This window comes from Aureobasidium subglaciale (assembly GCF_000721755.1).
Source record: "Aureobasidium subglaciale EXF-2481 unplaced genomic scaffold scaffold_6, whole genome shotgun sequence".
Lineage (NCBI taxonomy): Eukaryota > Fungi > Ascomycota > Dothideomycetes > Dothideales > Saccotheciaceae > Aureobasidium > Aureobasidium subglaciale.
Genome location: NW_013566989.1, coordinates 822856 through 849904, shown reverse-complemented (window position 1 = coordinate 849904; position 27049 = coordinate 822856). Strand labels below are relative to the sequence as shown.

The following is a 27049-nucleotide window of genomic DNA, read 5'->3' as shown; positions in this document are numbered from 1 at the left end:
AACTCACTTGTACATCCAATTTGAAGTGATCAAGTTAGGCGATCCACTGAGCCACTCGGGGACGAAAGTCATGAAACCTATGATTGTCGGGAGGCATCAGTAATGTTCGGACTTTGTGGTTGAGGCGTCGAAGTAACCCTGTCCCTGAGAGGCCACCACGCAGAGGGAAACGAAAGCAGCAGTACTCACCACCATAAAGCTCACCAGTAGCAAGCACACACATCCAAAACCACGCACTGCCCCATCTCTCCTTGACCAATTGCAAACAAATCCAACAGGCCAACGGACCACCCACAAACACCGTCAGCAACTCTAAACTCACAACTGTAAGATCAGTGCCTGCCCATCTCCTATCCGCTTTGGCATACTCGCGCCAAAGAGCACTATGCCATTGATCTCCGTAAGCCGCGCCGTAGTTCCTGCCTACGTGGCCAAGAAAGTAGACATTGTCGGGCAGAAACGGTTCAGTGAGCAACGTAGAGCCAAAGGAGAAGAAGCAGTTGTACAGAAATGTGCCCTCGAGGATGAAGTGGATCAGAGCATCAAAGGCGTGCCAGATGAAGAGGAAGCGAGTCTTTGAGTTTGCATGCTTGGGTAGAGCGTAGAGAGACGTCGTATAGGCGGCTGCAAGGATAGCTAGCGTAGACAAGAGCGACAGCACAGTCGTCTGGTCGATGACAAGTCCCTTGGAAACTGGTGATGCGGACATGACTGTTGTGTTTGGTGACAACCTTTGCTTAACCCGAGCGAAAAGGAGTCCAAGTGCCATTGCGTGCACACGCCAGTTCGCTGCACGTGCGAGCTTTATACAGAACGATCCAAGAAAGGCAGTCACGGAATGTGCACAGGGAAGTTATTGATAGAGTGATAGAAATGTTGATTTCTGCTGCTGCCTTCAGCCCGTGTCGTTAACCTCCTAGCATTGGTTCGTAAGAATGACTCGGAAGGAACACATCCTCTTCGAACCCTTCCAGAACCCAGCATGAACATGAATGCATTCACCCATGCCCTTTCGTGAGGAGCCCAATAAAACCCATGCTAGCCATCAAAAGTTACCATCCCTGTTGCCATGATTCCGAATTGACTAACAACCAGAGTTGAGAGTCAATGCGTGCGCCCATATGATGTTTCTGTACATACATGCACAGCGACCTGTCCCCCCAGTTTCCATCAACGTGAGAAAGGAAAAAGAAATCAAATACAGAAAAGAAAAGAAAAAGAAGAAGAAAAGAAAATGCAAAGATGAGAAGGAAAAGAACGAGAACGACTTTTCCAAAAGGTATCGCGCTCGAAAACAGGCTCGAGTCTGCAACGACCGCAGCGGAAAGCTTCGCGGCCACGCTTGACAAGAGCAATCTATACACCATGAGCCATTTCATGGATGGTCCGGAACGCCTTGCAAGATGAAAATGATCAATGCCGAATCGCTTTGATAGACCAAGGAAAGGTTGAAAGATATAAAAGGTCGAAAAGCCAAATTAGACGAGGGGGTTGCCCAGGTTCGTGAGGATGATCGTGGTTGTTGGATTACAACGTCTGGGGAGACAGGTGCTGGATCCGGTTTTGATATGAGAATGCATCATGCATTGATAGTAGCGATTAGCCACGGATGGCGGTCGGAGTATGCGACTCTGAAAGATATCCGTCCCTGGCGTAGGGGTAGCTATACGCTCGTGCAACATAGTTGTTGCTGCTGCTAATGGATGCAGGTGAGCCCGAACGAGAGATTAACTTGCTGATGTCGTTGCAGCTAGTATATCCGTCGCTGGTGCCGTCGAGAAACGGCGAAAGGCTTTGAGGCGGTGTAGGAGTGACAGACCCAGATCGTGGACTGTACTCATTTGGGGAGGCACCGTCACCGGAGCCATCGGTGCTGCTAGGCTTAGATCCAGAGCTTGTTTGAGCCGAAGGTGATGATTTGCCCGAAGATCCAGGAGTGAACTGATTTGATAATTAGCACCATGGTGATTAGGCCTTGGTGGAAGTCTTGTTGGAACCTACGTAGCAGAACTTGTTCACGAGGTCTTTGTATTGCTGGGAGCCGATGGCAGGTCTGTCGGTGGTGATGGCGTCGGGTCGTTCTGGGACTACTTGCTTGACCTCACTGGCAGTCCTAGGCGAGAAATAATGCGCGTCGGCTTGAGATGAAGTTTGGGTGTGAGGCAGTAGTCCGCTTTGTTTTCCGAGTTTGTCCTGGGCACTCGACAAGGCAGCGCTCAGAGATGCTCCGAAGTCGTATCTTCCGCCGAGACCGTTGACAGCCGGTGCAGAGCCAACGCGGGAAAGGTCGACTCTCTTGGAGCGAGGCTTCAGCTTGACTTGAGGCTGGGCAGCGGGGTCACCAGTGAGCTTTTCCGGGGAGCCGAAGTGGTAAGTCGAACTCTTGGACAGCAAGTCTTCGTCGGCGAACGAGGCACGCTCTTGACGTTCCTGACGTGCCGAAGCAGCAGCAGGAGGGGAATGTCTGCTGCGAGGGATGGTGTTACGAGAGGGTCTTGACGAGTGGAGAGACGAAAGGGAGCTGGTAGAAGCCGACTTGGCCAACTTCTTGACAAAGTCGATCTGGTAATTCATGCCATTGTTACTGTCCCAGTGTTCCTGGCCGCCAGAGTTGTATCGGACACACAACAGCAGTGTCTTGTTCTCGAGGTTGGCCTGGTCGGAGAGACGGATGTTGAAGGTGAAACGATCATAGCCGTCACCCAAGCTTTGCTTGCGGACGTCAGAGTCGAACTCGGCCATAACCTCGGAGGTTGTCTTCCAGTAGTCGAGGGTGAAGCGAGCGGCAACGTGCTTCTGGAAGGAGATGTTTGCCACAGCGACAGTGCCGATGAGTGTTTTTGTGTCGGCGGAGAGGTAGACTTTCTCGACGCGAACCGGCGAGTGCTGACGCTCCGACTCTTCCGGGAAGTTTGCAAGCCTGAGGTGCCACTCGACCTTGCTCGATGTGTCCTTGCCCTCGAAGGGGTATTCGGTCTCTTCGTCGTAGGTATCCACAGGCGAGGAGCCGGCGCTGATAGCAGACGGCTTCTCGACCTGCAGGAAGTGTCTGGTTTGGTTGCCGTTGTCGTTGAAGTGGACTGACTTGGAATAGGTGGGTGTTCCGGGCATGCTGGAGTATCTGCGTCTCGATGACGGCCTGAGGGCAGGCTTGACCAATTCACCAGACTTCTTCCTCACAAGCGGAGGCTTGACTCGTAGTTCATCATCATCATCGTCGTCGTCATCCTCACTGCCTTCTGATGGAGACTCTGTGACAACGCGTTCCGGGATGATGATTGCTGTTTCCGTAGAGGACCTTGAGTGTGAGATTTTGCGAGCTGTGGCGCTCAATGCTATGGGTGAGTGGATGGTGGTGGTGGGCTCTGAGAACGAGACGCCATTTCGTGCTGGAGAACCTTCCCGCTTAAGTTCGATTGACCGCACGGCTTGCTCCAGTTCACCCCATGTGTGGGAAAAGCTGTTGCGCCCCCTCGGTACCTCGGAAGCGTCTTCGCCGTCCGAGTTCTCGGAGGAGTCAGGGGGTGACAAGATGGCACCTGTCGGAATCAATAGATTGTTCACAGGAGAAGGTGACTGGCGGATGCTACCGTTGTTAGAGATGACACCCTCAACTTGGCGGACGGTGGCCAAGTCGTCGTCGACGGGGGATTGCGGCAGGCCAGCTGATTCCAGTTGTTGTGAGATTGAAGGACCACGCCGTTGCTTGTTCAGGTAAGTTGTCGAAGATACAGAGCGGGGGAGTGCCGGTCTGGGTGAGGCAGGAGAGCGTGTTCCGGAGGCCTCGGCCTGGGCACTGAATGAGGATGAGCGGCTCATGACCGGGCTCGTCGTCCTGGACGAGGCGGGCGACTGGTGGGACGGCGGTGTATAAGGCATTCCTGTGTGTTGTGTCGAGAATACCAGAGGGAGAGGGATGTGTAGACTTTAGAGGCCGGCAAGCATCAGAACTGCACAACACTGGGATTGCTTGTCAGACGGGCACGTGGGGGGAAATAGCCTTTGGCTGTTCCGCCGGATACTTACGGAAAGATAATTGATGAGGCTGGTGAGAAGGTGGAGAGGATTGGTAGTAGAGTAGGGAGGATGTGTAGGGTTGGTGATTGTATTGCGATATCAGCTAGTCAAAGCCGCACCGTCACGGGCAAATATGCTAGAGCCTGGTGAGTGAGGAAAGGCACAGCAATTCCTGGTCAAACCGAAAGCGGGAGTCGCGGCTTCTTGGTATGTTCCAACCTAGAGGTGCGTCGTCACTGCCGTGGAATGGAGTGATGCTATGACGATAGATAAAAGGAAAAGCTCGAGACGCAACAACGCAATAAAGTCGAGCAAACAACAGATGGTCAAGACACAACCGGGAGGAGGAAAAATCGATGCGGGAACAGGCAGTGATAAAAAGCAAGGAACCCAAGCCCCAGGTCGATTGGGGAAGTGTGGGCAGTTAACTGGTGGTGCGGTTGGTTGAGGGTCGTTGAAGGGTTGAAGCGGGTGCGGGCGCGAATCACATACGGAAGCGGCAGGATTCAAGTGTGGCTTCGACCCCATGCACGACCAGGAACAGGGAGCCGGGACAAGGTTTGACAAGCGAGGATTGGCTCTAACAGCTTTCCGCCTGCAGCGGGTTGGGGATCGTAGTGAGCAGCGACTTGCAGCAGCTTGCTGTTCTGGGCTGGCCGGCGACGGGCGCAACGGCAACAGCAGCGACCGTACCAAATCGAGGGGCAGCCCGGACAATACACCAGAAACAAAGGAACCCCCTGGCTCGAACTCAGGCACAGACAAAGTACTCGACCACACGTTACGCGCAGGCTTGGTACTACTGAGGTATCATATCTCTGTACTTTTTGCCCACTATCCACGATCTCTCAGCGGTTGTCATGCATTCGAGGAATCTTGGTGTCAGGAGAGATGAGTGCCGTATCCGAATACTTGGCTGCCTATTTTCCCTTGACCCCTCCAACTTTTTCTGCACGCCATGCAAGAAACACCTGAATTCAGCATCAAAATCCAAACCACCTGCCGATGATGTTGACGATTTGTCGATCTCTGCGGGAATCAGGTCTGCGCGGTCGTGGCCGTTTCCGAACGCTCGTCACGTCTTTTGTGGTATGGCGGCGGCAGGTCTAGCCAGAAGCGCCCAAGTGTCTGTGGCTAGTGACAGCTATGCCCGTGCTTCCGAGGACAAAGCGGCCGTGCTGTGTCGTTGTCTCGTTGTCTCCGTTGCGATGCTGACTCCTACATGCCTGCTATCATGTTGTCTTGCTACATGTCTGCTGACAGTGACACCACCTATTGGAAAAGCTCATCTCTCGGCTCTGTTACAAACCACCACTACCGCCGGCCATCAGCGATTGCAACGACGTCTCTTATCACTGGCACGAACGCGGTTTCTCTGGAGAACCAAGCGTTTTGCTATTCCGGGGCCCGACTGACTTTCTCCAGATCGTCCCCGAACGTCCACATTCCTCATTGATTTTTTTTGACTCTTGATTTGTGCGTAGCGGCAAGCTCGGGCCGGTGCATCAAGTCAAGACTACCAAGTGGAAGGTGCCCTGGTGCGTGTCTGACCCAGTAGTCAGCAAGAACCGGTCCTTCTTCTCCTTCATGCCCACATCTCCGCTGCGCCCAGGAAATTGACACTTCACCTCCGCATGAGCATTGCACTAGATTCTGGCTGGCGTCTCGCTGTAGCAGGGGACCTAGATAAAATATGTGAGACAAGAAAACGAGGTGTAGAGGTGAGTACGTGTGCTACGACAGCGGCCCACTATATCTTCGATCGCTTCTTGTAAATCGCGATGGTAAAATTCTGCCATCGATATGTCACCATGTGGAAGTGCAAAGATTGTCATTAGATCCACTGCATTGCGTGCACGATCTTGCTTGTCGGCATCAGTGCGTGGTCTTGCCTGTAAGCAATGACGCTGTCGTCCTATGGATAGCTTTGACGCAACAACTCTCTTACAGCGCTCTCGTTCTTGGAAGAAAAAGGAGGCTCTAAAAACGGCCATCTCCACCTAGCGGCGCAAGGTAGCTGAGCGAAGCGTCATTGCCGTTTCATCATCTCGAGGGCTCATGCTGTTCGACCGACCAGCGACATTCTGTCGCGCCTCGCTGTCGTGAGACCAGACAATCTACGCGAGCGACCAAAAGGGTTTCTTATACAGAGTTCCATGCTCAGAAGATCTGGTCTTGGCTACTGATGCTTCACTATGATCCACGTATCGACCATCTCCTCGGCCATGAATACTTTCGATACCACACGCCTCTGCAATCACACTGGAAGACATTTTCCAAGCGCTAATACCGGGTCAAGCATAGACTGGCGTCCGACGAGACGATGACATAGTACTTGAACAATTATTCCGAGTTCCCCAGGTCCTTGGGGAGATATTGTGGTCAAGCAGAGCCGAGATAGCACGCACGCTTATGTAGGACAACAGTGACAGTTCTGGCGTAGTACGCGGTCAAAGCGCAAATTATTTTGTAAGCAGCCCTCCAGGCAATCGCGATTGATGAAACGCGAAGCACATCAATCGCAGACTTGCCCGGATTTTTCAACGATGCTTATAGCACCCAGCTCGTACTAACGCTTCAACGAATCTCTTTTTCCCACCTCTCACATTCTCACCACAAACGCTTTCCGTGCTCCGCTATCTATCAAGCGCGCAACACGAACGATACCGCCTATCGAGGGACAAGGAAGGCTGCTCTGACCGGTCGGTACGACTTACACATTTCACTGACGACGCGCTACCAGCATCAGCTGTATGCAGCGGGTCTTGACGTAAAAACTTTCTGGGCCATTCGGATTTCGCATTAAAAGTCCCGACCGGCACACAGACAGCAGCTCATAAAATTCCACGGCTTGCGGCTCCGACCGAATTCACAAATTGGTTGGTCAGCTTTAGCGCGGCACACATAGTCGCGCCGCTTACGTTCAGCAAATCTGGCGGCTGTTCTTTCAACAACTTCCTCCACACAAGCCACACCACCTTGCAGGATGTCTGGGGGTTGAATAAGCGTTGGTGAGCAGAGGCGTTTCCTCACTCAAAATCCGTGCTCACCTCACAATATCTCAACAACGCTTGCCTTGCATCTTACGAGAACAAAAGCACCATCCATGCATGGAATCAATTAATGTTTGCGGTGGCATATTGGGGCTCTGCTGAAAATACAAGGGTGTGTCTTTAATGTGGTCTGATTTGGGTTAAGACATTTCCATCGACACAGCAACGATGCATCTCTCGACCATTGGCTACACACGAACTCATTCTCGAATAGGAACAGCGTCGCGGCTCACCTCGAGCGGTACATGTGTACATTACCCTTCGCAGCGAGTACCGTTGACTTCGTTGGCTTGCAGCAGACATGGAGGGTCTACAATCGTATATTCTGTATGCACGTCTTTGACATGTACCAATTTCAATGGGCTCGAGCCACGAGTGCAGCCTCTGCTCCTGGAGGATGATGTCGTGACCGAGAGGACTCATCAAGAGTCAAGATGGTGCTGGACTACGCCCGTTCCCTTGGCTGCTATCACACCATGTCTCACAGATAAGGACAAGACGACATAATTCGACGTACGTGAGCGAACTGCACAGCATCGCGGAGTGCAGCAGAGACCTTGTCTCGTTCGCTCCACTCAGCAACTGGCACTAGATTGCCTTCTTCGAGGAGCGGGGGATTGGTAGGCTTGGCTCAATCCTTCCCATACAACATCTTGTCGTCACGACATCTCGGAGACGAGATTGATTGCTTGCGACTGGGTGGCGAATGAAGGACATGGACCATAAGGCCAGCTTAGCACGACATGATGTGCTGGACACGACAGGTTTGGAAACATGAGATGTCTCGTCGCACGGGAGATCCCCGCACTCCTCCGCAGGTATCTTTTGTAAGTATTGTCGGACCTTCCGAACTCGGGCAATTCTCTACGGATCCTCCCTGAGCCCTCTCACATCTGCCTTTCTATTCCTGTAACGCGTCAATCCTCTGCGGCTAAAGAGTCATGTCATCCGTGGAGAAAGTTGGTCCATTCTCCGAACATGTTTATTGAAGCATGGGGTTCGTCGAACTTTGCATGAAAAAGCTCTGAAGCTTTAGCACATCCCACACACGCACTCCAGACTCTCAACGTCAAGGCCGAAGGATTCGGTAATATCCACATTTCGGCGGTGATTTCGTTCCTACCTTCGGACCGATTGCAGCAATGAGTGGAGTGATGGGGACGCGGAGACCCCGACAGCTGTGGGCAACTTGTCTCGTGCTTGTGTGGAGGTTGAGGAGGATGAGGAGGAGGAGTGGTCTCCGCCCATGGTCCTCTGAACCCCTTCTCCTGAGTTTGCCAGTTTCAGACTTTTACTGAAAAGCAAGACATGATCAACATGCACATTCTCTGCACATGATCACCATGATTTGAAGTGAAAAAGCCATGACCCTTGACCTCATCACCAGAGTTTGTACTCCGTAACTCGTTTCTGCCACAAACTATGCAAATGCTCAAAGAGGAAGTAGGCGTGGTTATCGGTTGGCTCAACCGCGGAGCAAGTCCTCCAACCACAGCTCTTTGCAGACATGCTATCAAACAATTGATCACCATGGCCAGAGTGGCTCGGTGAAAACACAAATGTCGCATACATGTTCGTACGTCAGTTCTGGAACCCGTCGACTGCTGTGGACCCTTCCCAAGAGTCGACGACAGAGCATACAGCAGTTACACTCCTTACCTCTACCTATCCTGAGATGTGCCTTTTCTCCCTCCGCGACCGGGGTCTGGGCGCTACACGGTCGGGTGTAACTTCCTCAGCTTCCCTCACCCGCGTCTGGGTTGTACATGTCCTTTGCGACAAACCTTTCCACGGGACATTACTTGTGGGCTTACTCGAGACTCGAGCTGGGGTACATGAACATGTGGTTCCAGCCTACAAGGGACGAACAGACAAAAACAAAAAAAAACAGCAATGACCAGAGAGCGGTGAAGCATGGCTACCTTCCCATCACTGGTACAGGAAAAGGTCGAGAACGCCTTCAATGACCTCAAAACCCTCCTGACTATCATCTCAGCCCCTGCCTATCTCATGACTACCAACGAACCTTGCCGCTTCGGTTGCGTGGCTCATACGCAATGGTGCAGGAATTGCGCACTTTGCTCAACGGTGAGTATAACAATAAGTAAAAAGTATATTCCATACCCTGCCGTGCTCTCGTTCATGTTGAGTCGTGAAGATCCTCCTCCTCACCACCGGGCATTCAACTTTCCCTCTGGTGTGGCTGAACTGCAAACCGTGACTATGTAGAGTTCAGCGGGAGGCGTTCATGCCACCAGATTTCGTGGCGTCCAATGGGAAAATAGAGTTGTCTCAAAACATCACGCTAGCAGGTCTCGTCCAGCTCACCACAATTGCCTGAGGGATGCAACTGTTTTGAGGCTGGCAAAGCTCAAGAGTCGAGACTTTCTAGACAAGAGATCGAAAGTGGATATCACAACTAATAGAAGATCGGCATGTGTGGTAATTTGGAAACGCGACTATCTGCATTCATTCTCGACTCATCTAACTCTCATGCATGCTCCACTTTCTTGAACGCTTTTGAAAATATTGTCTTGCGTGTGTCGCGAAGCAAAGCGGACAGATGGTGTAGCATCTCACCGAAAATTGTATCGGATGAGGTGACTCTCATTGCGTGCGTGCATACGTGCAGATGCCCATGCATATGTCCACGACATCTACTCGTGTACCAAAGCTCTCTCGTTTGAAAATCATTTTCAGAAGCCGAGTGCCGTCCTTGCCTTTCAGATCACCGTTGCATACTCAATCGCTGAACCCTGCAGGAGGTGAACGCTGTGACGAGCCATGACAGGACCCTCTTTTTGCCCCCTCATTATTTCTCTCCGCAGCGCCAAACGAGACGCGCCAAGGTCGATGCAGGTCTTGCTGACGTCCGCTCATGCACGCACGATTCTGCCTGGCGTGATTGAGTGAGGAGAAGTATGGGGATAGTATGGTGCTTCTTCGGGGTGTGTGTGTGTGTGTGGGGGGGGGGGGGGGGGGGGGGGGGCCAGGGCACATCTCCCACGTCGTGCCGCGTTGAACCGAGTCGGAGGCGAGAGGTGCATACGGGAATTACTTACAATATGAGAAGAACTGGTGAGACGATGAGGGGGCCTTCTTGCCTGATGCAAGCACGTGATACATGTATGCTGTGGTGTCTCCTTGCTGTTATCTGGTCGTGTGCGCACAGCGCTTCGAGAGATGGTATGTAGAGGCGCTTCTGAGATCGATTCGTGTCAGCATGAACTGCTATGTGTGCTTTCGAAGCCTTGAAGACTCGGGAAGATCCCCCAAGCGACTGATGATGAGGATGTAGGTTGACCAGGTTGAGCGCTTCTGCTGGAAAGCGCCTAGCAAGACAAGGCGAGCGATTCGTGTCGCCAGCCGCTGTCCACGAATGTAGAGACTCGAGCCAATTGACAAGACTCCAGGCATTACATTTTTGACACCAAGACTTGTTAGCGGTGAGGGTCATCCCTGAGGCGCCAGTGCAGCTTTCCCGTTGATCGTATCGACATTGAGGTCCACCACAAACGACACTCTAATGCTTCGTGCTTCTGGTGTTCGAAGTCGTATACGACACAGACCACAATGTGTCTGGGCTGAAATACCATGTCTCTTGAGACTTGTATCTTGACGCCAATCGACGGGAAGGTGGCCTTCAGCCGCTACTGCCGGCCGCCTTCGCTGGATTTCCAATATCGATGGCCTCGATGCACGCTAGGTCGTTCTTTCCTTTTTTTTCTTACAAACAGTCTGCTCCTTTACACTGCGATGAGTACTTTGCGTTCTGGTTGTTCCGTTGGCAAGTCCTACCACATCAACAGCGCTATGATCTCAAGCTGAAGCGAACTGCATGACGAGACATTTTCCTCAGCCGCGAGATACCAGGTACGCCTATCGACCTCCTCGCATCATATGAACGCGGCCGAACTGATTCTGCACGGGATTGTCACCAGCGAGGCAGAGGTATCTATCACACTCGCAGTTAGCATTTGACACCCAAAACTCCGCGGAGTGTGTGTGGGAAAGAGAAGACACCATACCCTCTGTGGTGACCTCGAGTCACATCGAATCCACCCTCTCCGGCCCAGATACGTTCCATTTCTTGTCTATGCTTGCTCTTCGGTTTCCCCTCTGCCAGCCTCATCTTTTCGAAAAAGACATAGGCCGCATAGAAGACACAGGAAGTATTGCCAGTATCCGCACCTTTGTAGCCGCGGAACTTTGTCAGCTGGCCTGATTGGATTTGGGAAGGCTTCCTCTCGCCGTGATATTGAGCGAGAAGGTCACGACAAAATTGGGCAGCAGTGACACCTGGTTTGCGTAGGTGTGCTGCTATCTTTTTGCGTATCTCGTCACAGCTGTCATAGACTTCCACCGAGTCGTCTTCTCCTCCTGTTTCACATTACTGTCAGTCCATTTCGGAAACCCGCGTCTAATAAGCTGTCATTACCGTCAAGATGAATGGAGCTTATATCAGTCACAGCATCCTTCTTTCCACTAGAAGCCGAAGTTGCAGCACCAGACTTAGCCGTAGCAGAATTAGCAGCAGCAGTCTTCTGCTTCTTTGTTGGAATCTGCAAGCCGGCCATCTCCCTCTTCTTGAAAAATAGCCATGCACTCTGATAAGTATCACAGCCAGCACCTGCAAACTTGCCATTCTGAGCCATGAACCTTCTGTACGCATTTCCCGAAACTCCAATAGCATCACAGAACTGTCCCACTTTCATCTCGCCGACTTCGAGGAAACGGTTTATCTTGCCACGGACTACTGTGCAGGAGTCCATTGCCTGACCATCAGGGATATCATAGTCATCAAGGTCAATGGTTGGAAGGTCCGAGGCATCTGTAGATTTGCGTTTCGTGCCGGCTAATTGGGGTGGTTGTGCAAAGGCAGTGGACTCTGCAGTGTTTCCGGTAGGAGCAGTCAACTGGACGATATATCTCTCCATGATGATCAGTACTCTGTCTCCTTTGTGAATCAGACAATCGTGCAGTGAAGCATAGAAGAGCAAGACGCGATCATCTATGGTCGAAATGCGGGGCTGGCATCCCGCTGACCAATGGCTCAAACCATGAATCCATGACCAAAATCACCTTGACGTCTCTACCGCCCATCTCGAGAACCCTTCGTCTCTTACACACACACAACACACCAAAATGGCACCATCAAGAGCAGTCTTCCGAAGCGCGTCCACCGCACTCGCCGCCCTCAGATCCTCCGCCCCCGCGACCCGCACATTGGCCTCTGCCGCATCGCGACAATTGCATCACCTCTCCTTCTCCCGCCCCGTCGCAACACACACACTACCCACCTTGACCATCACACCAACTTCCCGCCGCTGGAACTCTTCAGAAGCCGGCGAGGAATCCGCAGTCGAAGCCCCCGACTACCTAGACGAGAAGGAATTGCACATCTTCACAAAGCTCAAGGCTGAATTAGAGCCCACAAAATTAGAGGTATGGAGAAGATGTTTTTGTTTTTACTGTCAGGTGTCAATGGGGGAAAGAGCAAAGTTACTGATGAGATGGTTTGGAAATTATAGGTTCAAGATGTTAGTGGTGGGTGTGGTAGCATGTATGCTTTGGATATCGTGTCGGCAAAGTTCAAGGGCTTGTCGGTGATTAAGCAACATCGTCTCGTCAATGCTGTGCTCAAGGACGAGATCAAGGGCTGGCATGGCGTGCAGTTGAAGACCAAGGCGCCTTGATTGGTGCAGTAGCAATAAGAGCAAGGGACATCATGACAAGCCATGACCTCGACCCAAAGAACCATCCAGGACGTGCAGACATTGGATGGAAGGCTGGTGCTCTCTGTTTGCTTGCCCGACATATACGTGAGTTGCCATATTCGGATCACTTCGGTTGACAGCGGTGAGAGAGGCGTATAGAAGACATCAGGTATGTCGCAATTTTTCTTGTAAATTAGTGTACAGTATCAAAAAGGATCAAAAGAGCCAGATAGGCCAAAGTAAATGGATCCTGCTCGTCTGCAATCAAATCAAAAAGCAGCATCAACATCGCATCTCCCCAATCCACTCGGATCTCATTCGATCCTCACCGATGTTCAATTCAACCCCCCCCCCCCCCCCCCCTTCAATTTCTGGGTCCAACCACGGTCTTTTGCACGATGAGGACTTTGATCTTGCTTCCGTCGTCCCTGCTGAGTTCTTCAGAGAACCACTTTCCGTTGTCTTCCAAGTCCTCCAACATCTCCTTTCTGGCCTGATTCGCCTTTTCTCTGGCGAGAACATCGTCCATGCGCAGAGATTGCGTGTCTGGCCACTGCATCTTGAAGACTTTCTCAGAAGCCTTGTTGTTCGCCAAGTCGAATGTGGTATAAATCTCCTCGTCCTCCTCAATAACCGGCGCAGTTTCCGTATCTGCAGTCGAGATTTCCTGTCTGACTGCAAACACAATCTTGGAGAGTAGACCTCTGGCCTCGAAGAGTGGAAGCTCGCCTTTATATTCTGTGTGCAGTTGCCTCTCAACCCAGACCTTGACGGAGCCAGTAGGTACATCTATCTGTGCCCATGCCATGTTATAGTTGCCTACTCCTTGGTGCAGAGTTCTGTCTTGCAAAGGATCGATTCTGATAATGGACGTGCCATGAGGACGCAGGATTTCGTTGGTGACTTCTGCATTGGCTTCGTTGAGATGGGTGTAAGTGCCACAGGCGAGTGTGTCACTATCGTCGTCGTCTGGCTCTTGCTCTCCTTTGAGCCACTGTTTGCGATAAACCGTGTACACAAAATGGATAAGGTCTTTCTCCTGGATCGGTTCTGGCTGCGTGTGCTCTTCCGCCTCGTCCTCGTCTTTACAGTTACCAAGATGCTTGTAGAGAGCTTGAATGGCAGCTGGAGGCAACGATTTCCCTGCCGTCGTCGGATGCCCGTCTACTCGAAGATCGGCGTTTGTAGTTGATTTCGTCGCCCTGCGTTTGGTAGAAGCTTTCTTCTGCACTGTTTCATCCTCTTCATCTCCCTCCTCTAGAGGAAATGCAAACCCAAGATTCGTAGCTTTGGCGTGTTTTCTGCCTGAACCGGCTTGTACAAGAGCTCGTCTAGCGAGGTCGTTCTGGGCTTTCTTTGCATCGTTCTCGGCCTTCTTGCGCTGTAGACGTTCGTCCTTGAGACTCTCCTTCTGTGTTTGGTGCTCTTCCCTTAACTTCTGGTACTTGTCGACGACTTCAGCCTTAAGCTGTAGTTGCTGTTCTTGTTCTTGGATTCGGAGCTTTTCTGCGGCGGCTTCTTCTTCGAGGGCTTTGATACGTTGCTGAGATTCTGCTGCTTTGATGGACCAGGTGAGGCGTTCTTGCTCCAGTGTATCGGCTAGAATCTTAGCATCAGTCACCCGGCCGAGAGCTTGGGGTGGTCGTGGTTGAGGAACAGGTGCAGCCGCTGTTGTTTTGGCTGGTCTGGGAGGCTGGCTGTTGTTGACCTCAGTCTGCTGCAGCGGCTGTATTTGTGGCTGTGGCTGTGGCTGTCCCACAGGAGATGTTTCTGCTGGTACCTGGCTCTTTCCTTTCGTGAGAGAAAGTTGGGCTCCAAGTAATAGCTGCCTGGTCTTCAAGGTCTCGAGGACGTATGCCATCCCCGAATAGTCGAGTATCTTTTTGACTGTCGCCCATTCCATAGGCGGATTTCTGTGCAGATAATCCCACACTTTGTTGTCCAGATCATTGGGCTCAAAGTTCTTCACATGCTCCTCAGTAAAGCCAAGTGCCATGAGATCTGTCCAAGCGACGGGAGTAGAGGCCGCGAGACTGTAAGTCGGAACTGGTGTAAGTATAGGAGCGTTGGAGAGCTGAGAGGCAGACTCTGGTGGATTGTCCAAATCCTCTTGGAATTTTGATGGCTTGCGTGGCTGTTTGGTAGGAGTTTCAGGCGCTCTCAGAGATCGAAGAAGGTGCCGATTTTTTACAAAGGTAATAGGCTCCTCAGTCCCGCGCGATGGAGAGTTGTACTTGGCTTGATGCTGTGCTTGTTTCCAATCGTTCTCTTGTTGTTGGACTTGCTTCCGGGCTTTCTCTTGTTCTTTCTCAAGCTTATAAACCAGGTTGTCCACATGCTTGACCTTATCAGGGCTCGAGGTTCGTATGTTGTTGTCTGCCTGCATTTGTTCCTGCCTTGGTATGACACGGACTGACGTTGTCTCCGACGTTGATCGGGGTAAAGATTGAGGATTGGGGATGTTGGGAGTTGTGACAGGGGTATTGACCTCGTCGTTGTCACTCTCTTCCTCGAAGGGTGGACGACTTAAAATTGACTGTCCTAGACCAGAGACGGGTTTTTCTGGCGTAACGAAACGAACCTTTTTCTTTGGGCCTGCCCCAACATTTCCCAAATACACACTGTTACGCTTACGACTTGACGATCTCTCAATCATGTTGGAAGAGAAGAAGGTTTTTCGTAATTTTGTTGTCGTGATATTCGAACTGTACGAAGAGGATGTCCAAGAGTAGGCGTCGAGGTCGTAATCGAGTTATGAAATACGTCGAGGTTGTATCGAGTTTTTTAATACGTCGAGCACGACAAGATCCCGGCGGAAATCCCGCAGTAAGTCGCGTTGGGCAGTGTGTCGAGTGACGATGAAGTGGTTAAGAGCGGGGTCCCTTCCAGAATGTCGCGCGAAAGGCGTCGGAGCGAGTTCCGATGATGATGAGGCAGGTGGGAGAGTCACTGGCGAGGACGGGATCCGTGACACGCGCGTGGTGAGACGGAAGGGTAATGTAAATGAATTGGAGCCGTACTTCCAGCAACTAAGGAGGCAATATAACTCCGCAGCTAGTCGACGAGAGCGTTGCTGATAGTTCCTCGTAGTGAGATGCATTAGCATAATTTCATACCAAGTGATATACATTGTGAGTCGAGAGTGAACGTGCCAGTAAGTCAGTGTTCAAGTGAGTCGAGAAGTGAACATATTAGTGAGTCCAGAGTATATTCGAGTGAACCATGCGATCAGAAAAAAGTGAATCTCCTAGATTTAATCAGGTCCATGAACCCCTGGAACGAACTTGATCTCCCAGAAGCAGGTGCTGCACACTCCAAGCTCCTGTAAAATGCACAGTTTTTTTCAAAATCGGTGCAACCTACGCTGAGAGACGAGAAATTGTTGTTCTCCACAGACAACGACGATCGTTCCAAATTTGTTTCTGCCTTTTTACAGCCCAATTAGAACGTGATGCTTGATGCTGGAGAACTCTGTTTCTGAACGTACCCTGTCTGAACGAAAACAGGGGCTAGCGTCTCCCAAGTGCAGTGGCTACTCCCTCGTGATCCTGTAAAAATGCACAGTCATTTTCAAAATCGTTGCATCCTCCGCTGAGAGACGAAAAAATGCTGTTCTCCACGGACAACTACGATCATTTCAAATTTGTTCCTGCCTTTTTACAGCCCTATTTGGGGCTGGAGATCAAATCTGGAGAGCCATTGCGCCAACGAGGGGGTTGCCGACAAGTTCAGAAATGCTGTGATCCCAGCTGCAGCTGCTCTCCGGAAAACGTCGCTGTAAGAAGGCACAGTGATTTCCAGTATCGGAACGCCGATGGAAGAGAGAGAGCTTGTCATATCCCATACATGCATATAAACACAAACCTGCTGCCTTAATTTCTGCTACTCGCCATCTCGCCATATCTACCTCTTTCTCTCGTAGTATCATAAGCCTGTAAGACTCTGGCCTGCGATTCGTCGGTTTGCGAAAACGCGTAACCACGCTGTTTTCGCATGCGCTGCACTTGGCGGACCTTGCGAATAGCCTTCTGAAATTGCTCCATCCTGTTGTCTTGTTAGTGATCTCGAGTCTACAAAGCAATGACAATATTGCACGTACCTTGGCCGGTAATCCTGAATGTTGTACTTCTGGATTTCCTGGACGTGATGGTATGCCTGAGGGTAATACATGCGCTTGGCATACTTCCAGGCGTAGTCTCTAAGTAGACAAAGGACTGGCGTAACGATGATTGTTAGCCAGAAGGCGAGACTGGGGAACAGTCTTGGCACCACACCAGCATACTCCATGCTGAATCCGAGTTTGGGTGCGACCGTTGCATAGATAGGCAAGAAGATGAACCAGACCACAAGACTGCCAGGAATGGCAATCACAGTATACTTGGTCCAGAGGTTTGTGATGAGTGCTGCTTTTCCAAGCGTGGTGATAAGACCTGCTGTGTAGAGAGCAGTTCCCCATACCCAGTGGCCAGCAATCTTACCATCGCTCTGTGGTAAATCGTACAGCCAGATGAGCTCAGAGACAAAATACAGGATGAGAGAATGATAGAATCCGTTTGCTACCCAGCTGAAGAAGGAATGCATCCTGAAAAACACACCCTTTTGACTGAGTTGGTAGAGTTGAGGGTATCGATCGAGCAAACGAGCTGAGACGTACTGATCAAAGATACCGAGGACGAATGGTGGCATGACGGTGAACAGAACGTTGTAGAAACTCATCGTCCAGGATTCGAAGATGACTTCTCCGGAGAAGCCGTTTTGGAACGAGTACCAGAACTGGGTCATGAAAAGTGCGGTGTTCTTGTAGTAGAAGTATAGGATCATCTTGGAGATTCTTTGGTATGACCAGGCTCCATGGACGAGTAACAACTTGCGAAGGTATCGGAACTGCGCAATGGAAACGTCGGCTGATCGTGCGGCCTGAAGACCTTCGACACCTGAGATACCAATACCGATATGTGCGGCTTGGATCATGGAGACATCATTGGCACCATCGCCAATTGCTAGGAGGATGGCTTTCTTGTGACGCTTGACAAGCTTGACGACAAGGGCTTTTTGTAATGGCGAGACACGACTATACTTGATCAGCAGATGTTCGTAATGGACGAAACAGACGGCACATACCAGCAAATCACAGCTTTACAGACTACAGCCAAGTCCAAGAAGAGCTTCTCCATCTCTTTTTCAAGTGCGAATGTAAGAGACTTGCCGTCAATGACAAGTGCCAGAGTATCAATTGTTATGCCAGTCTGGAACTGGCTCTGCACAGCGGTTAGCTTCTTCTGTAAGTTGTCCCGAGTGGCGGCTGCATTGTCCTCGTTGACGATCAGAAGAGTCATATCCTCGCTGATAAGCTTGCAACTCATGCCAATGTTGATCGCGGTCTCTTGTCTGTCTCCTGTTAGGACCCAGATTTTGATCCCAGCAGTCTGCAATGTATGGATTGTGTCCGGTACGCCATCCTGTAGTTTGTCTTCAATCGCTGTAGCACCAAGGAGCGTAAAGTCGTGCTCGATGAGCTCAGCTGCCTTATCCATCTCATCAGCTCGGTTACCGCCAACTGTGGTAGCAGCTTCGCTGTAGACTCGCTGCCACTCCCTGAACTCCTCTTCCGGAACTTCGCGCATGGCGAGACACAACGTTCTTAGTCCTTCTGCGGCGTACTCCTCAAGATGCTGCAAAGTAGCTTCGACAAAGGGATTGTCACCGCCCAGGCGTTCCAAGATGACGGTATCAGCGCCTTTGCAGTAGCACCTGATCTTACCATCAGGGCATCTGAAGATCGTTGACATGCGTTTCCTGGTCGAGTTGAACTCACAGACGGCCAGCAGCTCAAACTCAGACTGAACACCTTGCACCTCGATCATGACTGAACGTGGTTTGCGTGCAACGAACTTGTATCCGAGCGTGACAGCGCCCTCGACCAAGGCACCCTCGTCTGGCGAAGCCGCTTGATACTTGATCTTGCCTCCTTTCTCTGCATTTGTCTCAGGGATAACTGTATGACAGGTGGAGAGTAGGGTCAGGAACTGGTTGATGATCTCAGCAGATGGATGATTCCTTCTATTGTGTTCCAGGCGAGTGAAGTCGAATATGCCCATATCACCATCTTCTCCAGTTGCCCTTCTGTCTTCAGGAACTTCGTCGGCGTATTGTATTCCTGCGATAGAACTTTGTCTGAACTCCATCATATTGCAGGTCAGAGTGCCTGTCTTGTCGGAAAAGATGTACTCAACTTGGCCCAGTTCTTCGACAAGTGAAGACGTTCTGCAATTAGCAGGTGTGTCCGTCTTGTCGTAGTAGATGTCAAGGTCCGAGCTGATGAGAATGGCTTGCCAGTATTTGATAATTTCAATCGTGACGAAGAGCGAAATGGGTACCAAGTTTGAGTACAAAACCCAGTTGGTGAAGAAATCACTGAAGAACTGTTTTCCACCATTGACTGGAGTATAGGCTAGGTACCACATCTTCTTGCCAGAGGTGGCTCGCATGGTAAGGTCGCCGATGGAACTGATGATACTAAGGGTCACCAGGATACCACCGAGCATGAGAATCTGCAAGTTGACTAGGCGCTCTACAGCGGTCTTCTTGATCGGAGTGGCCGTGGCGTTGCGCATGAGTTTTGTCTCATGTCCAGTAAACACGACGATGCCATGCACCCAAGGCGTGTTTCGTAGAGTAGCACCACGCAAGAGGAGTTGCTCAGGATTCAAAGGCAACTCCTTCTCGCCTCCGCCTGATTGCATGGTCATGGTAGCCTCGTATGTGTACAGACTACTGTTGGGAGGCTCAGAACGGATCCTGCCACCGAGTCTGCTGATATCGGCAGGACTAACAAGGTTGGCAGTCTCTGGTATGGCTTGTTTGATTTTCAAGTTTGTTTCACCATCAAGGTTTGCCGTTTCAATGTAGCAAAGACCTTCTGGCTCGGAACTGGCCACAAGCACGAGATCGGCGGGGAACGGTTCTTCAGACTCTACACGGACAACATCTCCAACTGCTATGTTGATCCAGTTGCTGTCCTGGAAACTCGAGCCCCGCAAGACGCGGGCCTTGGAGGTGTTGAGCTGTTTGTCCTGGGACTTTCTGCGCGAGTCTTCAACCATCTCTTTACCAGCAGACACCAAAAGGACAATGCCCAGTGGCACTATTGTGGTGTATCTACTTGTGGGAGAAACACCGGGAATCTGTTGCAGAATGGCAGTGAACAAGAAGAACAAGTTGGCGTACTTTGAGAATTGCTCAAACAAGAACTTTGGCAGGAAAGATGCAAAGTTGTACTTGGACGTGGAGACATGGTTGTCCACGTACTTGTTGGCGGCGTTCGCTGGAGGGTTGTTGAGATGGATAATACGAGGACCAGCGGCGTTAGGATCCGGGCCTGATCTACCAAGGCCAAACTTGAACTTTGCTCCTGGTGTGCGCTTTGCTGGTGGTGGTGCAGACGGAAGAGCATCAACACCTCCGGATGCAATGTGAGAAGAACGAGCACCAGCTTCGGTCAAGGGCAGATCCATTTCTGAATAGCCACCAGCGTTGGCACCAAATATATTCTTGGCGCGGTCCACGATGCTTCCTCCAATGCCCATTATGCTGTTTCTATTACGTCCGTGACTGGTGAAGCGTGATTCATGCAGACCTGGCATGTTGTCCTCGTCCACGCCTCCTCCTGACGCGTAGTAGTTGGAGTCATCTGGAAGATCGTCGAGGTCGGAGTATCTCTGGTAGTTGTTCAGCTCGGAGGTCTGGGAATATTGTCTTCCTATAGTGTCGTGCATGGGGATGTGCAAGCCAGTCGTTGCCGGAGCACCAGGACCTCCAGGCAGACCAGCTGTCGAAGAGGAACCCACGAAGTCGTCATAAGAGGTCGAGGCTCTCGGAGCATCAGAGGCATCAATGTTGTGGTGGAGGAGCAGGTGGTCGTCATCGGTAGGCGGGGGCTTGCCAGAATTGTAGATGGGCTGGTCGTCCAAGTCCAGCAGGAGGTCCGAATTGGCAGACGGAGACGCCTGACCATGAGGTCTCCCGGCCATGACTACTGAACAGGTGTGTCGACAATGCGCGCGTTCGCTGATAGTCACGTCGAGGGGTTCGCGGTCGAGGGGAGGGTCGCGGGTCAATACGGGGTGAGCGAGGCAGATGCGACCATTCGGCAGACGGCGGTAAGGCTACTTGGACAGTGACGATGCGACCAAAGCGTACGGAATAGAAGATCAATGGCGATGCGAAGGCTGTCACGAAGACATGAATGCTCTTGTCACGACGTGCCGGTGTCTGGCGAGGAGATAGAAAATAGCAATACTGGGCTGTGTAAGCTGGCCTACCTTCCTTCTGAAGCGTTGCACGTACTCGTAGCAAGCACCTGCACGCTTCAAACTGCCACAGCGGTTGCGACTTCCTCGCCATTCAGGAGGTGCCACCCAGCCAATCAGAGTCGCATTGCTCCGCTAAACCCTGCCAAGCCTGTCGTAATAATAGCCATCGACCTCCGCACCACCAACTCAGCTCCATCTCACTCGTATGCTGCTCGTCTGCCGTGAGGATAGCTGCTAATCTTCTCTGTCCCATCTCACGAACACATCTCCTTACTCTCAAAATATCACTGAGATGCCTCTGCGGCATACGTCAAATCCAACGCCTGCCAAATCGGCATTCCTAGTTCTCCAAGGCTTGGTGCTGGTCCTGACCGCAGATTATTTGGTCGCTGCCGCCCAATCCCGTCCAAGCAGTTTCTCTGAAGCTTTACGAGGGCTGAACATAACCAGAACGCCACCTCCTTTTCGACAACTTCACGATACAGACAAGGAAGACGTGCAAGGAGCATGACTGTGCTGGTGCGATATGAGTCGGATGGTAGGACGAGCAGGGTGGTGGGCACACCGAGATAATTACACGATAAAACTCCAATAAACTCCCACAAACACATTAGTAACCTGTACAATTTACACAAACCATCGACTGCTATATTTACTGTGCTCGGGCGGCTTCTTGTGATCGAACATCATGGTTAAGGGCGAACGTGATCGAGTTGGGTATCTTGACAATCGTCAAAGAGAGACGAGCTTCACTCCATGGTTCCCTCACCTTGTAGTCCAATAGACAAGGCAGACTAGACAAACTCCAAATCATCATGCTATTCAAGTCATAAAGACATTCAACGCCTTTGCATGTAGACAGCAGAGTCAAGTCGCAAACCAATTGAGTACCCGGAGAATATCTATCTCAGTTTGGACGACGGAGGTGACGAGCGCACGGACCGAGCGATGTCATTAAGTTTAGTTTCCCCATGTACGCCAACGCGCATTCACGCGCTCCTGCCTTCACTTTGTTACGTGCGGCCCTTTGATTACAATTGACAAACCACAAAGTCACGGCGCATCATGAGTGATTCGGATTCCTCCAGCCTTTCATCGGCACCGCCGAGCGACGACGAAAAGACTCTGGCTCCCATCTTTACAAAAATGGCAAAGGGCAAGAAGGCAGCGCCCAGAAAGAAGAAGGCTCCTGTTACTCCTCCGACTCCACCTTCACCGCCGCGACCAAAGAGATCTCCCTCCCCACCTCACGAAGAATCCCTCGCCGACAATCCTGATGTCGCTGTATGTGTCCCCGATCACAGACGCGTACCGACGCGACATAGCAAGCATTGCTAATGTAGCATTGAACAGTTCCTTGTCATGTTCCGATCTCGCTTCAGCCATGCCTTCCCACCCAAGCTACCTCATTTTGGTCCTCAAGATATTGAAAGCGGTGTCGCCGAGTCACCTCCGTCGTCGCAAGTTGAAGAGTTGATGTGCGCCATGCTCGCGCTTGTTTTGAACCGCAAGAAGCCCGTCGAGTGAGTATTGGGCACAACATGCTGCTCATCCATCACGGTACTGACATATGAATAGACGCGGCCACCATGGTCGCGCAATGGAAGAAGCTCTATCAACACAGAAGCACCAATGGCCGCTGTCATGGAACCGCGTCAACCCTCTCGCCGGCAGCAGAACCTTCCCCGACATGTCGCCCGCCGAACGTTTGAACCTCCTCCGCACTCTCGCCATTTGGTCGCTCACATCATCTGACGTTGTCTCACAAACCATCAAGGACTCATACAAGGTTTCTCGTCGCGAAGATGACATCAACCAGCCCCTGTCAGTTCAGCACTGGGGCTATGACGGTGACAAGAGAAAGTATTACCTGATCGAGGGCCAAGAGGATACCAGCTTCCGCGTATACCGTGAAGCCAACCGCCTTACCCAACACCCTCAATGGTGGAGCGTTGCAGAGACAATTGATGGCGTCAATGCCTTGGTAGAGAAACTCGAGACCAAGGACAACACACAAGCCGCTCGTCGCCTGGCCGAGAAGGTCAAGGCTGCTGTGCCACGCTTCGAGGCATCGGAAGAGGTGAATCTGCCCAATTTCGCTTCATTCTACACAAGCATTAACTCCCTCTCAGAAACGCAGACGTCGCGAGTACCGACAAGCGCGCAAGGCACAATTCACAAAGCCTGAGCCTGGTTTCTCCCTCTACGAAGGCCGCACTCGCGGCAAGCGCATCCGTTACAACTATTCCGACAACGAAGATGAGTCTGATGCTACTGGCTCACGTCGTTCTGGAAGACACTCTGGACATTCCACGCCTGCCGACATGGGCCCCGTCGTCACTGCCAGCGGTCGCCACGTCCGCCCTGCGAGAACTGGTATTTATGGCGAGTCGCTGCTCAGCGGCCAAGTCGAGACACCAGACTATGCCGCTTCGGAGACGTCACACACTTCCGGAGGAAGAGCGACTAGAAACAGTACGCGAATCTCACCGCTTCACGAGGACCGAAAGAGGAAGTCGCGAGGCTACAACAGCTTGGACGAAGACAGCGAAGAGGAGGATGCACCTTCCAGCGGGAACGAGTGGGACGGAGGCGACGATGACGATAACGATGAGGATGATGTCGATATGGCTGATGGAGAGGACGAGGACGACATGGATCTAGACCAAGAGGGTGTGAAGAGAAGCCTTGTTGTCAAACTGAAGCTCAGAAAGAGACCTCAAGAGTCGACGAAGATGGAAACCTCACCTATCGAGGAGAAGCCACCACCTATTGCCGGCGTCTCCAATGCCTCGGCCGCTCGACAAAGTTCTGCGAATTTGTCGACACAAGACGAGCCTACGCCTGCACCGACTGCAGAGGAACACCACCCTCGCCCTTTGGTACCGATGGACTACAGTCTGCCTGCGCAGCCCACATACCACGCCCACCCGCCTCCTGCGCCATTGCTCGCTTGGAGTGCTCCTGACCAGCAAACCAACGGCAGCATCTGAGGAAGCTTCGTATGTCTGCTCTTTATTTGCAGTGTCCGAACAGTTGCCGCGCTGCAAAGTTCTCCACGGAGCACGACCACTTCCTTGTTAGCAGCACCGACGGCACTGGTCAATACGACACGATCATCATAATTTCAAGTACCCGGAGTTTCGGAGTCCGGCATTATATCCCTTGGTCGGCAGGTGGTCCAAAAAGCAATTACGCAATTACACAATAGTAGGAGTATCATGGATCGTGGCATCAACAATGGCTTGCTTTTACTCCTTTTGCTATACTAGATAGTATCGAGGGTGTGGGAGAGAATTCGAAAGAAATGACACGAATACAAAGACTCTCATGATCTACACAGAGAACCGCTTAAGAGGTATCCAAAAAGACCATGTGATTGTGCCAAGTGTGTGTTCGTTAGTTTTCCGGCCGACGATTGGTGAGCTTTGGAAGAGAGTTTAGATGATGGGAGTGTATATAGGAAAGAGCACGTGGAGCTGAGGTCAGGATGATAACACAAGTGGAATCAACGAGAAGGCATCGCGATGGAAGCGAGCGACATATAACTTCCATGGCCGTAGCATGCTCATTGAGAGGAATTGATTGCAGTGAATCATACTACGAGCATCGACACACGGTACTCCCAAACATCATCATCAATAGCGACGACACTCCACATCGACATCGACGACATACAGATAAGCGTCAAGGTCTGACCTACCAACGCCACAATGCCACCATACCACTCTTCCCCAACCAGCAAAGCAAGCAAAAACAGCTCCAACACACCACCCACCGTCCGACGAACCCCGACAACCTCGACAACCACAACCGCCTACGACGAAACAACCTGCCTCCTCCCCCACGAACAGCCTCCACCACCCTCCACAACATCCACAGCATCCACCTCTCTACATCAAATCCTCGCCCTTCATCCCCACCGCATCGCCATCCTCGAACAAGCCCGTCTCGACTCTGAAGCCTTGACCCCAACCTCCAACATCCCAGAGCAAGATCTAGAAGCCCATGTCTTGAGCAGAATAGATTGTATAGAAATTGATCTCTGGCATGAGAGAATCAGGGACTATGAAGCTGCGGAATTGGGACAAATTGCTGCTGCTGAGTTGGGGTTGGTTGGGGATGGGGAAGGAGAAGAGGCAGAGGGGATTGTGCAAGTTGTGGATGCAGGAGGTGAGCAAAGGGAGAGGTTGAGTAGGGTACTCACTTATGTCAATGATTGCGGGGATGAAGAAGCTGGTGCTGGAGATGCAGGAAAGAGGAGGAAGATGAGTAGTATTGGGACGAGATTTGGCTCTGTGTCTCTGAGCTTGAATCATTTTCATCCATATTTCTGGGTGGACGTTTTTGGGATTTGTTTTCTTGCATTTTTGGTCATTGGACTTTTGGTTTGCATTGGGTTACAGTTGAAGTTTGGGAGAAGAGAAATTTGTGAGGAGGGAGGAGGATATAAGGCGGCGTTTTGGGTGGAGGTGCAGATGATTGTGGGATTGGTTATGGGGTTGATGTTGCAGGTGCCGTTGCACAGGGCGATTGTGCCTTTCGTGTTGCCTTTGTGGGTGATGGGAACTTTCGGGATCATGGCTGGGTTCAAGTGGATGGCTGGGTGCTTGGAGCGGTGAGATTTTGGGATGATAAGCATGGGTAGAGGAAATGTAGGAGCTTGTGTTTAGACAGGCACGGGTGCAGGACATGTTGTCAGGGTATGACAGCCTCTTGGTGACACAGCATACACATGGCATAGCATCAACAAAGGCTGACGACGTTCAAAGTGAGAATATTGCTGGACAATCTTGAAGGCGCATAGTGGATAGGCATAGTCTAGCAACCGATCGTCTCGATCATCCAAAGACCTACCAAGACAATACTGTTGAGAATGGTGATCGAAAATCAGGACACAACAAAGAGACTTTGCTGTCTTCACCGATGAGTGGCTTGATCGCTTGTTAAACGAGCAATTGCACGAGCAGACAGTCGCGTGTTCGGTGGAAAGAGGGTGAAGAAAAGATCGAGACTCCCAACCTCATGACGAGCACTTTTCAGCCGATGGCCGATGGTCATGAAGCCCGTCCATTCACCGGGAGGGCAGGCTAGCATTGGCCGAAATATTGAAGCCAAAGTCACCTTTGCAATGAGGATTCAGAGTCATGTCTTGGTAGACGCAAGTAAGGTCAGATGATTCGTGGAAGAAGAACAGAATCAAATCTCCTTGTGGTTTGGCGAGATGGAGGTCCAGCAAAATATATTAAAGCTCGCCTGTGTGGCCGGGTGAGTGGGGTGCATCAGCAGCCACTGTTTTGGTGCAAGGCTGGTTCCGACGACCGAGCTCTGACGGTTGCAATCTTATCGTCGGTAAAAAGAAAGGTGTAACGGTGATACATGATGGGTAGCTAGATGTTTGGTGAGAGGAATCGGCGTGCAATGAAGTCGCAACATGATGGTCGCCAGGGGCTATGGATGTATTTCAAGTTGTCGAGAGATGCTAGGTCGACTGGCAGCTCTGCGTGTCAGAGTGAGACTCGTGTCAGGAACGGCAGGCGCTGAGTGATTCAGAGTACGAGGCTGAAACACGGAAGGAGCGTGGGTCGGGTCAATGATCCGCGGAAGGCGCGTCGGACTGGCTCTCTCGACGACAATTTCGCAATTTGGCAGAAGTCTGGAAGGGCATGCGACGGGTGGTTCTACGCATCAGCAAGAGTATCACACAAGGGCCTTGAAACTAGAAGTATGTCTCTGACAGTTTGGTGCTTGGACTGGTCGCGCAGAGAAGCCACGGCAATCGCTCCTGCTCTTGCTTTTGCTCCTGCTCCCTTAGCCACGAGCTGCGGCTGATGTTGGTTGTTGCCGTACAAGACTGACTTTGGATGCTACATGCCCAATTAATTGACATCTCACCACTCTGTTCCAACCCCTTCTCCCCTCCCCCACTCACTCTCTATTCAAGACGACC

General features: G+C 51.4%; 10 protein-coding genes across 10 annotated transcripts; 4 read left to right on the top strand and 6 right to left on the bottom strand.

Moving 5' to 3' along the window:
• Positions 1-3: 3 nt before the first annotated feature.
• On the bottom strand, positions 4-709 carry AUEXF2481DRAFT_3757 (uncharacterized protein; the record flags this gene model as incomplete). Its single annotated transcript, XM_013489821.1, has 2 exons — positions 4-77; positions 190-709. The coding sequence occupies 2 exons, from the start codon at positions 707-709 to the stop codon at positions 4-6; spliced, it is 594 nt and encodes a 197-aa protein (XP_013345275.1).
• A 194-nt stretch (positions 710-903) lies between these two features.
• Positions 904-1489, bottom strand: AUEXF2481DRAFT_629765 (uncharacterized protein). Its single transcript, XM_013490164.1, has 2 exons — positions 1141-1489; positions 904-1084 (listed from the first exon to the last, which is right to left on the bottom strand). Exons 1-2 carry the CDS (start codon positions 1377-1379, stop codon positions 1039-1041), a joined length of 285 nt encoding a protein of 94 aa, XP_013345618.1. The 5' UTR covers positions 1380-1489; the 3' UTR covers positions 904-1038.
• On the bottom strand, positions 1490-4090 carry AUEXF2481DRAFT_629764 (carbohydrate-binding module family 21 protein). Its single transcript, XM_013490163.1, has 3 exons — positions 4027-4090; positions 2002-3960; positions 1490-1941 (listed from the first exon to the last, which is right to left on the bottom strand). Exons 2-3 carry the CDS (start codon positions 3877-3879, stop codon positions 1600-1602), a joined length of 2220 nt encoding a protein of 739 aa, XP_013345617.1. The 5' UTR covers positions 3880-3960; positions 4027-4090; the 3' UTR covers positions 1490-1599.
• Positions 4091-10761: 6671 nt separating this feature from the next.
• Positions 10762-12040, bottom strand: AUEXF2481DRAFT_38487 (uncharacterized protein). Its single transcript, XM_013489982.1, has 4 exons — positions 11509-12040; positions 11099-11450; positions 10869-11025; positions 10762-10814 (listed from the first exon to the last, which is right to left on the bottom strand). The coding sequence occupies exons 1-3, from the start codon at positions 12005-12007 to the stop codon at positions 10950-10952; spliced, it is 927 nt and encodes a 308-aa protein (XP_013345436.1). The 5' UTR covers positions 12008-12040; the 3' UTR covers positions 10762-10814; positions 10869-10949.
• Positions 12041-12143: 103 nt separating this feature from the next.
• AUEXF2481DRAFT_38486 (uncharacterized protein) lies at positions 12144-13137 on the top strand. Its single transcript, XM_013489981.1, has 2 exons — positions 12144-12513; positions 12600-13137. The coding sequence occupies exons 1-2, from the start codon at positions 12216-12218 to the stop codon at positions 12764-12766; spliced, it is 465 nt and encodes a 154-aa protein (XP_013345435.1). The 5' UTR covers positions 12144-12215; the 3' UTR covers positions 12767-13137.
• Positions 13138-13151: 14 nt separating this feature from the next.
• AUEXF2481DRAFT_28194 (uncharacterized protein) lies at positions 13152-15443 on the bottom strand (the record flags this gene model as incomplete). The annotated part of the gene is made up of 1 exon (XM_013489901.1): positions 13152-15443. One exon carries the CDS (start codon positions 15441-15443, stop codon positions 13152-13154), a length of 2292 nt encoding a protein of 763 aa, XP_013345355.1.
• A 1216-nt stretch (positions 15444-16659) lies between these two features.
• On the bottom strand, positions 16660-20817 carry AUEXF2481DRAFT_64115 (uncharacterized protein; the record flags this gene model as incomplete). The annotated part of the gene is made up of 3 exons (XM_013490038.1): positions 16660-16831; positions 16887-17858; positions 17909-20817. 3 exons carry the CDS (start codon positions 20815-20817, stop codon positions 16660-16662), a joined length of 4053 nt encoding a protein of 1350 aa, XP_013345492.1.
• A 480-nt stretch (positions 20818-21297) lies between these two features.
• AUEXF2481DRAFT_38483 (uncharacterized protein) lies at positions 21298-21927 on the top strand. The gene has a single exon (XM_013489980.1). The coding sequence runs from the start codon at positions 21392-21394 to the stop codon at positions 21608-21610; it is 219 nt and encodes a 72-aa protein (XP_013345434.1). The 5' UTR covers positions 21298-21391; the 3' UTR covers positions 21611-21927.
• A 175-nt stretch (positions 21928-22102) lies between these two features.
• AUEXF2481DRAFT_78674 (uncharacterized protein) lies at positions 22103-24450 on the top strand. The gene is made up of 4 exons (XM_013490059.1): positions 22103-22383; positions 22453-22622; positions 22678-23179; positions 23232-24450. Exons 1-4 carry the CDS (start codon positions 22165-22167, stop codon positions 24090-24092), a joined length of 1752 nt encoding a protein of 583 aa, XP_013345513.1. The 5' UTR covers positions 22103-22164; the 3' UTR covers positions 24093-24450.
• Positions 24451-24636: 186 nt separating this feature from the next.
• AUEXF2481DRAFT_38481 (uncharacterized protein) lies at positions 24637-25996 on the top strand. Its single transcript, XM_013489979.1, has one exon. It carries the CDS (start codon positions 24813-24815, stop codon positions 25719-25721), a length of 909 nt encoding a protein of 302 aa, XP_013345433.1. The 5' UTR covers positions 24637-24812; the 3' UTR covers positions 25722-25996.
• The last annotated feature ends 1053 nt before the right edge of the window (positions 25997-27049 follow it).